The sequence below is a fragment of the Zophobas morio genome, unplaced genomic scaffold (genome assembly GCF_036711695.1).
Source record: "Zophobas morio isolate AGI-343-1 ecotype UQ-CSIRO unplaced genomic scaffold, CSIRO_AGI_Zmor_V1 ptg000046l, whole genome shotgun sequence".
Taxonomy (NCBI): domain Eukaryota; kingdom Metazoa; phylum Arthropoda; class Insecta; order Coleoptera; family Tenebrionidae; genus Zophobas; species Zophobas morio.
Window position 1 is genome coordinate 7,259,874 of NW_026972151.1, and position 10,989 is coordinate 7,270,862.

General features: G+C 32.6%; 2 protein-coding genes and 1 non-coding gene across 3 annotated transcripts; 2 read left to right on the forward strand and 1 right to left on the reverse strand.

Annotated features, from left to right (window-relative positions):
• Positions 1-1,402: 1,402 nt before the first annotated feature.
• Positions 1,403-1,486, forward strand: Trnal-uaa (transfer RNA leucine (anticodon UAA)). The gene has a single exon. It is a non-coding gene; the product is annotated as a tRNA-Leu (tRNA).
• A 3,526-nt stretch (positions 1,487-5,012) lies between these two features.
• LOC135142196 (uncharacterized) lies at positions 5,013-6,668 on the reverse strand. Its single transcript, XM_064073868.1, has one exon. It carries the CDS (start codon positions 6,666-6,668, stop codon positions 5,013-5,015), a length of 1,656 nt encoding a protein of 551 aa, XP_063929938.1.
• Positions 6,669-8,571: 1,903 nt separating this feature from the next.
• LOC135142259 (uncharacterized) lies at positions 8,572-10,660 on the forward strand. The gene is made up of 2 exons (XM_064073941.1): positions 8,572-9,182; positions 9,248-10,660. Exons 1-2 carry the CDS (start codon positions 9,074-9,076, stop codon positions 9,550-9,552), a joined length of 414 nt encoding a protein of 137 aa, XP_063930011.1. The 5' UTR covers positions 8,572-9,073; the 3' UTR covers positions 9,553-10,660.
• The last annotated feature ends 329 nt before the right edge of the window (positions 10,661-10,989 follow it).

The following is a 10,989-nucleotide window of genomic DNA, read 5'->3' on the forward strand; positions in this document are numbered from 1 at the left end:
AGTGCAACGAAACCATCAAATTTTAGCTAGAAACTGTATTTTTGTCGATTTTTATTGAATTTGAACTATATTTCAACGTTTTTTGATGGTTCTGAGCCACCAAACACACTTAAAGCATGCAGAATCGACTCAGAATAGGAAAAGGAGACGTTTAGGTCAATTTTATGCATTCTGGCGTTCGTAGATACAAGAAAACTGTTAAAATTCTTCAGAAACGTCACTTTTGAAGTGTTTTCTTGTACTTTTAAGCCACTCAGATACCCTACGGGCTCGGAAAGTGCAACGAAACCATCAAATTTTAGCTAGAAACTGTATTTTTGTCGATTTTTATTGAATTTGAACTATATTTCAACGTTTTTTGATGGTTCTGAGCCACCAAACACACTTAAAGCATGCAGAATCGACTCAGAATAGGAAAAGGAGACGTTTAGGTCAATTTTATGCATTCTGGCGTTCGTAGATACAAGAAAACTGTTAAAATTCTTCAGAAACGTCACTTTTGAAGTGTTTTCTTGTACTTTTAAGCCACTCAGATACCCTACGGGCTCGGAAAGTGCAACGAAACCATCAAATTTTAGCTAGAAACTGTATTTTTGTCGATTTTTATTGAATTTGAACTATATTTCAACGTTTTTTGATGGTTCTGAGCCACCAAACACACTTAAAGCATGCAGAATCGACTCAGAATAGGAAAAGGAGACGTTTAGGTCAATTTTATGCATTCTGGCGTTCGTAGATACAAGAAAACTGTTAAAATTCTTCAGAAACGTCACTTTTGAAGTGTTTTCTTGTACTTTTAAGCCACTCAGATACCCTATGGGCTCGGAAAGTGCAACGAAACCATCAAATTTTAGCTAGAAACTGTATTTTTGTCGATTTTTATTGAATTTGAACTATATTTCAACGTTTTTTGATGGTTCTGAGCCACCAAACACACTTAAAGCATGCAGAATCGACTCAGAATAGGAAAAGGAGACGTTTAGGTCAATTTTATGCATTCTGGCGTTCGTAGATACAAGAAAACTGTTAAAATTCTTCAGAAACGTCACTTTTGAAGTGTTTTCTTGTACTTTTAAGCCACTCAGATACCCTACGGGCTCGGAAAGTGCAACGAAACCATCAAATTTTAGCTAGAAACTGTATTTTTGTCGATTTTTATTGAATTTGAACTATATTTCAACGTTTTTTGATGGTTCTGAGCCACCAAAAGTAGTTATATAGTGGGGCTCCTGGCTCAGGTCAAATGAGGTCAACCCGAGCTAGGAGCCCCACAACTTTTGTTCGAGCGGTCATTGATCTTTTTGGTCGACAATTGACTCTTTGTGTATGAACGTGACTGACCTCGGCGTTGACCTTGCTTTGTCATCGCCTTGTGCTCGATCGATCTGACTCTATGTCCGTAGTCAGGTTGGCCGAGCGGTTTAAGGCGTCAGATTTAAGCTCTGATTCTCGAAAGAGAGCGTGGGTTCGAATCCCACACCTGACAGTTTTTTTTTTTATATGCAGTTCTACAGTTTTGTTTTGCGTTTAAATGAAACACAATTTAATATTACGTCATTTATTGAGGAAATATTTCATACAACCAATTGGGTTATAACTTTTGTGGACCAGGAACTAAATTAGAAAAACGATTAGCAAGAGGAGATAAAGGTCGAAATCAATTAGACGAAGCTTGCAAATTTCACGATATAGCTTACAGTGAACATAAAGATTTGGAAAATCGACATAAAGCCGATAAAGTTCTATTAGATAAAGCAAAACTTAGACTACGTTCTTCGGACGCATCTTTCGGGGAAAAAGCTGCTGCCTTAGGTGTTGCGGCTGCTATGAAAGCTAAAATAAAACTTGGTATGGGTTGTCGAATCAAAAGAAAAACTATTAGACGTGGAAAGGCCTTGAATTTTAACGTTTTAAGAAAATCCGCCAGGCTTGCTTTAAAAAATAAGAAATTTAAGAATATGAAGGATGCTGTAAAAGTGGCCATGAGAGCAGTAAAATCATCAAAAGGAAAAAAGAGAGTGAGACCTCTTCGTCACAGATGTATAATACCCATACCGAAAAGTGGTGGATTTTTACCGCTACTACCAATATTTGCCGCTTTAGGCGCTCTGGGATCTTTAGGTGGTGGTGCAGCAGCCGTTGCAAAAGCTGTTAACGATGCTAAATCAGCTAAAGAACAGTTGAAAGAAAACCAAAGACACAATCAGAAAATGGAGTCGATAGCTGTAGGAAAGTCAGGGAGTGGATTATATTTGAAACCATATAAAAGAGGATATGGTCTTTTTTTAGCCCCATCAAAATTTCAAAAGAACTCCCGATAAATCTTCCAAAACATGCTCTCACCAACATCGACATTTGCAAATATGTAAAGCGTTTGAAAATTCCTCGCTTCAGAGGAGTTTTTATGAAAGATTCGCTTCCAAATAAAGTGCACCTTAATGAGTGTGGTATATTAAATCTAGACAATAAGGAAGGTTCTGGAACACATTGGACAGCTTATAAAAAAACTCGAAATGAAGCTATATACTTCGATAGTTATGGAGATTTGAGGCCACCTCTTGAACTGATCAAATATTTACAGAGCAACGGTTCCTGTAATATAGTATATAATCATCAAGCTTTACAGACTTTTAAAACTATTAATTGTGGACATTTATGTCTACGATTTCTATATAACTGTTACAAATAAAATTGTTCGAAGTTGGAGCGTTTTAGTTCAATTGATAGTGTCGTTGAAGCAAGTACTACGATGTCGAACGTATTTTCATTGGATGGAAACAGTTCTGTACTTTCGAGCAGATACTATCCACCAATTATCTTGGAAGATTATAACTATGCTTTAGGATTAGAAAGTTTGGTTACTTGGAATTCTTTTCCAAATATCGATAACAATAATAACAAATTTTATTTTTTTACACCAGACAAAAAAGAGCATTATATAGAAATTCCCGAGGGTTCTTATGAAATAGAAGACATTGAGTCGTATTTAAATAAAGAAATCAAAAACTATATGGAACATTATTTTCAATACCAAACTGACGAATACGGAAATAGAATAAAGAAATTTAAAATGTCAACACCAAACTTAATAATCAGAGGAAATAATAATACATTAAAATCGGAACTTAAATGTACCCTTGATATAAATTTTTCAAGAAAGGATTCCTTAGGAAGTTTATTAGGATTTAAGAACAACATTCTGAAAGCGCATAAAACTCATATATCAGATTTTCCAGCAAAAATTTTAAAAGTGAATGCTCTTTGCGTTTATTGTAATATAGTAACTGGTTCATATAAGAACGGAAATCCCGTTCACGTAATACATCAATTTTTTCCAACAGTACCTCCCGGTTACAAAATAGTGGAGCGACCATTAAATGTTATATATCTACCAATTAATACGAAACAAATAGATGAGATAATCGTTAAAATAACAGATCAAGAAGGAAATATTGTTAGTTTTAGAGGTGAAGAGGTGGGTGTACGTTTGCATCTTAAGAAGCTCACGTGATGGGTATTATTTTTAATGAAAATCTAAAAAACCGAAATTCGGTATATATAAATAGGACGATGAAAAGAAAATCAGTCAGTCCTTCTACAAGGATCAAACGTTTAACATTAGGGAATCGTAGATTTCTTGAATCTCTAGGATTAACGGTTTTGAAATAATATTTTTATCCAGTATAAAAAACAGCAATGAATTTTGAAATATTAAACGTAAACGAAAAAGCTGCATATGATCATTCAATTTATTATGGAGAAAGACATACACACTTGCCTTATTCTAACAGTTCATATAACTATGATGATGAAATAAGAATTCCAATTGAACATCAAGATTTATACACTTTTCCTCATTTGAGTACATTGCATATAGAGGGTAAGATTATTGTGAAAAATGAAATCGATGAAATTGTACAGAAACCAGAAATCAAATTTGTAAATAATGGCGTTCTTTTGTTGTTTAATCAAATAAGATATGAAATTGCTGGAGTCGTTGTGGATAGTATTAGAAACCCAGGGTTAGCGTCCACCATGAAAGGATATGTAACGTATAACAGTAATGAAAGCGTAGCTCTAGAGAATGCTGGATGGTTTCCTAAAAAAGATTCGAATATAATTAAAGAAAATGGAACTTTTGAAGTTTCGATTCCATTAAAAATAATTTACAACCATTTTTGTGTATTTTATTTATGACAACCAAAAATTACATCTAAAGTTTTCTTATAATCCTCTAATTTAATTGAGGGCCATCTTGCTGCATCTGGTCCTTCGGTCCATCCTAATGGTAATTCAGGATTAGCTTCGCCTTTGACAATGTTCTTTTTGAGCCAGGTGAAAATTCTTTTGTGCTCCTGATTTTCAGAGGGCTTAAATGTGAAGGAATCGTAATTGATTATCGTTAGAGCCTCAAAGAATGTAGTGAGTGCTTTGTGATTTGCCAAATATGCAGCTCGACACATAAATTCGTCAACACATTGCTCGATCCGTCGGTAATTTTTCTGGATATTTTCAACAGGATAGAAGATATCCCCCAGATTCTGCCAGCGATGATCACTTAACAATTTATAAATAAAAGATTTATAAACTAGTGAATTATCAAGGTAGTTGGTGGTCATTAAAAACTCCAAAGAAGCATAATTTAAATTTTCAATGTTGTCTCTTTCACATATATTTAGAAATGCATCAATATAACTGTCAAGAGATTGTTTCTTTTGTAGGAGTACACATATGTCAAGAGTAAAAAAACCAACTTCATTTTCAGCAATCCATTTAAATACTTCATCCGGTACAATAAATTCTGCTTTTTCAATAATGTAAAGGAACAAATTTAATTTTGTCCTATCATTCGCAGCGGCGCGAAGATAAATTTTATACACATTTTCGGATGCACAAAATGCTTGCAAATCAACAAATTGTCTCAAGTCAGACATTGTAGTAATGTGAAATCACCAACATCGAATAAATCATCAGCTAACTTAAACTGCTTTTATATTATAATTCCCCACTCTTCACATTTCTGGTGGCGAAATATGATATCCCCAAGGTCGCGTATCCGTTGCAGATCTTGCAACAATTCTCTTATCATCATTATGGCTGAGAACTATTTTCTCCTGTTTTATTGTGTAAACAATATGATGTTTTGATTTGATGAGATTTTGGGACTTTTCGTAATTTCGGCTATTAAATAAGCATTCTTTATAATTTTCGAACGTTATTGTTTTAAGTGAAGCTTTCGTACTACCTTTGGATTTCTTAATTACTTTTTTATTAAAATCATCCTTTGCAACTCTATATGCATACATTTTCGATCTGAGACCCACAAATTCTAACATAATCTTACCGTTATTTTCATCTTTCATCAAACCTGGCACTTTTTTATTTTTTTGTTCTATACCATAAACATTATACAAATCATAGTCTGAAGTATCAAACCGATGAGAATCTTTCTTAATATATTCGTATATATCACCTACATGAAATTCGTAAATTAGACTGTCAGTGTCGGTGTAAAGCAACTTTGCATTATTGTTAAATGTTTCCTTAATATAACCATAGTGGAATTCATAGAGAAAAGTTTTAGAAATATCTAAAATACAAAAACCGAGATAAATTGGTTTATTTAAAAACACCTCTAATTTACTCATTTCGATGATAGCTGAATCATCATCAAATACAACGGAACTGTGAAAATTTGGTTTAGAAATAAGAGAACGAACTCCCCATCGTCCCTCCCATTTACTGACCAATCGAATATCCCTATGTTTTCGAACATTTTCCATGCATTTACCATAAATAGCGTTAATCATTAATTTAAAAAAATCTTTTTCAAAATCGTTCTTCGCTTGCTGTCTAAGCCTTGTATTTAAGTCTATATATTCCTTTAACCACGCAGACTGTTCGAATTTAAGAACACGATGTACACATTTTATTTTCATACCAAATTTTATATACATTTTTAAATTCCTATAATGTATAATATAATTTTTCTTAGGATATAAAGTCAATAACAACTTTTTAAGTTTAGACCTTGAAATGGGAGGTATCATGTGCTCTGGAGCTAAAGGTAAATCGCTATGTATTTCATGCAAATCTACTGGATAATCCAAATCGCATTCAATAATATAACCAGTTGTGGAATTATCAGAAGTATCTAAGATATCTGAAATATTGAAATTTTCTACAAATTCAAATTTCCCATACGGTAAACATTGAGACATTGCCGCTCCGTAAAGGTTATTAACATCAAAATACATTAAATAGGTACTATCTTGTGAAGGATCATATTCGTCTTTATTCATGTACTTATTATTGGCTTTACCGTATCTATTAGAACACTGGGAAACTCCACCTCTAATACCTCTCTCGACAAAAAGGACTTTATCTATATCCGTTAAGAGTTCTAGTTTAATTTTTGTCGTTTTTAACATGGCATCAAATGTTAAGCCTGGTGCAGTATAATAATGTAAGGGATCAAGTTGATAAGTATTTAAACACGTAGTTCGAAATGCTTCGAATACGTCGGATAGAAGAAGCACATCTGTTTTTAAATATAAATCGGAATATTCTCCTAATGTACGAATATTGAAAGTATTCCAAACTTTGATAGCGTGAGAATAATCTTCATCTTTAATATCTTGTTCGTATAAGCGGCTATAAAAATCCATTTTTTCGGGAAGTTTTGTTTCAAGGAGTTTCTCCCAGGAATTTATATAATCATAAGGGAACACTCCTTTTCTGTTTAACAAATAAAATTCTTCCATATTATTACAATTTGTCTGAGTAATAATTTTTTGTGAATTATCTAAATTGGAAGAAAGCTTGTCTAAACTGTAGGGCATAAATCTGAAAGAATCAATAAATCGTAAACTAACTTTTGTATCATCGACAAATTTAGTAAATGAAATATATCTTTCTTTATTGATGGGAAGCAATTTAATGTCACCTTTTATTGAATTTGAAAGTTCTTTAATAAAAAAATGTGCGTCATATCCACTCATATTATGAAACACCACAGGTATAACACAAATATCTTTATAATTTAAATTACAATTCTGATGTGCAGCGCCCCTATACATTCCAGTTAAGTGATTATGATCGCGCACTTTAACGTTATTTTCTGAAAATGTTTTTTTACATATATGACATATTTGTGAGGATTCAAACTGCTCACGTTCTTGTGTAGTTAATTTTTCCATAGATATAATGTTTTGAAATTTGTTGTTACAAAAATGAGACAATTGATTTAACTCTTGAACAAACCATTGGATGCAATCTTTACCTCGATACAAACGAAATCTGGAAAGAGAATTATCATATGAACAGTGAAAATAGTATGCAACACTGTATGCAACATGTTTTTGATAAGGATTGGTTTTACAAGTAGTGGACATGTGGTCTTTTGAATAATCAAGAAGAATACTCTCGAGATCTGCGTATATAGTAAAAGGTACTTTCTCTTGATATCTATAATTTTGAAAATACAAATAATTTTCGTTTTCTGATGGCAATCTTATGGAATATTTATTAATACTCTGACATGTAGTTTTATGTTTTTGGAGTAACTCCTCTGTAGTGAAATGATTTAAACATCTTTCGCATATATAAAATTTACATTTATGGAGGGAAAGTTGCTTAGCTAAAAGAGCTGACAAATTTTTGATCCATACGAAATGATAGAGCAATTGACGATCTTCAAAGTGATCATTGTCGTTTTTTGTATTTTGTATTTGTGTTTCAGCAGGTAGCATAAGCAAATTAATTACTTTATTAGAATTTAAAAACCTTGTGCTTAAACGACAAGGTAAAACTTTTTTCTCCTCGATGCAGTACAAATTAATTGCAAGATTGTTGAGTTCTTCAAATTTTTGAATGTCTTTAATTGTGATTGGAAAGTCTAAATTATCATATTTCAACACATTTTTGAAGTGTGGATACGACGATTTTCGATGTGAATTTTTATCGGTAGGGAATAAAGCTGAAACTATTGCCCATAGAAAACAATATTCATCATCATTTTGAACATTAATTATTGCATGTTTTTTTTAATGCAAGCTGGTGTGGACACGAAAGTTGAGTAACCAAATTTGATTGGATCATATTTATTTATGTTAATTTTCAATCCTAAAATCTCATACAACGCCCAACCGGAGTCCTTTTCCGCAAATTCTTCTAATTTCTTCATTATCTTATCAACAACGTTCTCTTCGTACCATTGCTTTAAATCTGTATATGCATCAATGTGCTGATTTTTTGTGGAGAATGTTTTAACGTCTGTTTCACCAGAGTGCGGTTTAATAAAATTTGCCGAAAAAATTACATTTACTTTTAGCATCGTGTTTTTTAGCTCTTTTCTAATTCTAAACATAAAACATTTAAAAGATTGTCGAAAAAACTGAAGAGGATCTTTAATGTGATGATTAATTATAAATCCTGTACGAATTCTTTGTTCAAAACAAGATTCTATGTCTTGCCAGGTTACGTTTGCCGTAGGTTTAAATTTGTCTCTTTTAAAATAACCTTCTCCAATTTTTAGAGACAATTGTTTTTTTTTATTTAAAAGCTTGAAGCGGTAAAATTTTAAATAAGCTAGACTTGTTTCTAAGGAATTAGCATTTTCTAAAATATTTTCTCGATGTATTTTACATCTAAGTGCTTTTCTAATTATTCTAATGCTGGTATTTATATATACTAAAAAATTTTTAATTTCTTCGATTGTTTTGATTTTACTAATATATTCATGAATTAGCTTAAGCGAGCCTTTACATATAGCCGTCACTGTTTCCTGCGGATGCATTTCTTTTTTTTTTTTTTGCTGTCGAACTTGTTTATCACAGTAGAAAGAAGAGCACTATTATTTTTCTTTATTTTTCTGTGGAATACCTTCTTATTTATATGTGAACGAAATTTCCGATTGTAACTCACAACTCAACAAATTTAATAAAAATCAGCGAAAAATGAGACGCGTATTTTTGCAAGCTCAGAAAAACAACTAAATTATCAACTTCAGCGTAATTAAGAAAATGTAATCTGTAGTAAAAGTGGAGGAAAATAGCAAGAGTGGGGATTGATAATGTGTATAAATGGGAGATCACCCGCAAGAGTTATAACAGTCCTCAACAAATTGAAGATCACAGTCAGTCCTCAACACTTAAGAAAAATATATATAAACAACAAAATGGGTAAGCTTGTCTTTATTACTATTAAATAAAAATCCTAATTGTTTTTTCTTTTTTTTTTTATTTAGAGCAATTTGTCATATGCCCGTTTGACAGAAGCCATAGGCTTCTTGAGAGCCGATTGAAGCGCCATATTTTTAATTGTCATCGTGAGGCCTGGGAGCGGGAGAGATGTCTTCGTGAGGCTGCTTCCAGAGCATCCCATACGCCACCATCACCACCACCACGAGCACCACCACCACCGCCAATAATAGAATGCCCAGACAACTGGGATAATGAAATTAGTCAAACGTACGTCCCCTCCATGAGTAGGGAGCTGCTTCTGGACAGAACGGCAATCAATAATTATAAGTCAGTTTTTAGAAGAAAATAATAAAATAATTATAGTAATTTGTTTCGGTCCGTTTATCGCTACCACCCTACCATGACTTACCACCTCTACAAGCTTGCTATTCGAGTGTGTGTATACAAGAACATAACTAGTCTAAAATGTTTCTGCCTATCAACGTGATGGTACTATTAAGTGCGCTTGTTGAAAACAACTTATATATCTATACCACGCCAAACATAACTCTTCTGTATACTCAGACGTATGAAAAGGAATGTTGGGAAAAAATGACTCCGATCAATATAATCGAAACCAGTTATCATCTCTTCTATGCGAAAAATATCACAACGCAAAATTATTTGGCTTACAAGATAAAAACAGAACAAGGAAATCGACAATTTTCTCAATGGTTAATAATCGAAAATATTAACAGTAGTAACAATTCAAAGGAAATCTTTGATTTTTGTTTAAGAAACGATCATGTGTGGTCTGCTTCACTTTTTCTCATATTCTCGATAATGACCGTAATAGTAGCATGCTGGGATTTGGCGAGCCGTTAGTGCTAATTGTGGTGGTGGTGGTGGTGGTGCTGTTGAATACATATATAGGTTACTTCGCAACAACAAAGTACTCATTCTATCCAAACAATGTTAGGCTTAAACTGCACACTTATTTTATCGACCATTTTAATACAGAAAGATTTGTATTTATTCACTGATAGCAATGTTACAGATGTACATTTACAAACTCTGGTTAGAAATAAAGAATGTACTTGTAGAAAAATGATAGAAATTAAAGATGGACATGATCAGTTAGTTATGTTTTATTCAAAAAATGTATCCGTTTCCAGCCAACTGCAGTATCAACTAGAATTTGTCTTCAAAAACAGAAGCCGATGCAAGTCACCAAATATCACCACTATTAACGATTATAGTGGATACAAAAGTTCTAGCGGTGAAAATGCTACACAATATTGTTTGGCAAAACCCTGGATCTGGATATTTACTTCTGCAGGAGCAATTATTTTTGTAATTATATTTTGTGTGTTACTTTATTTAGTGTTAATATGTTTCACTCATTGTAGCAAACCCAATAATCCAACAAATGTTTGAAAATGTATGAATGTACGGATTCAATAAAACAATTATTTACATTTATTAGTTTTATTTCACATATATTCTATAATTTTTTTTTTCTAACAGCATCAGCACTACGATTTAACACAACAATAAATTATTTAATATTTTTCAAATTATTAGCAGCAACACAGGAATCATCGTGATCTACCACTACAGTATATGCTGACATAGCTAAATTGTTTGGTTCAAATCGTACTTCCTTTTTCGCAATTCTTTTCTTATATTTGGTGATGCGATCTTTTTTTTCAACATTGTCGAAATTCACATCTGTTAATTTCCATTCAACAAGTACTGGATTTACTCCACTTGAAAAATACATTGCCACTTTGCATATCGTTAAATC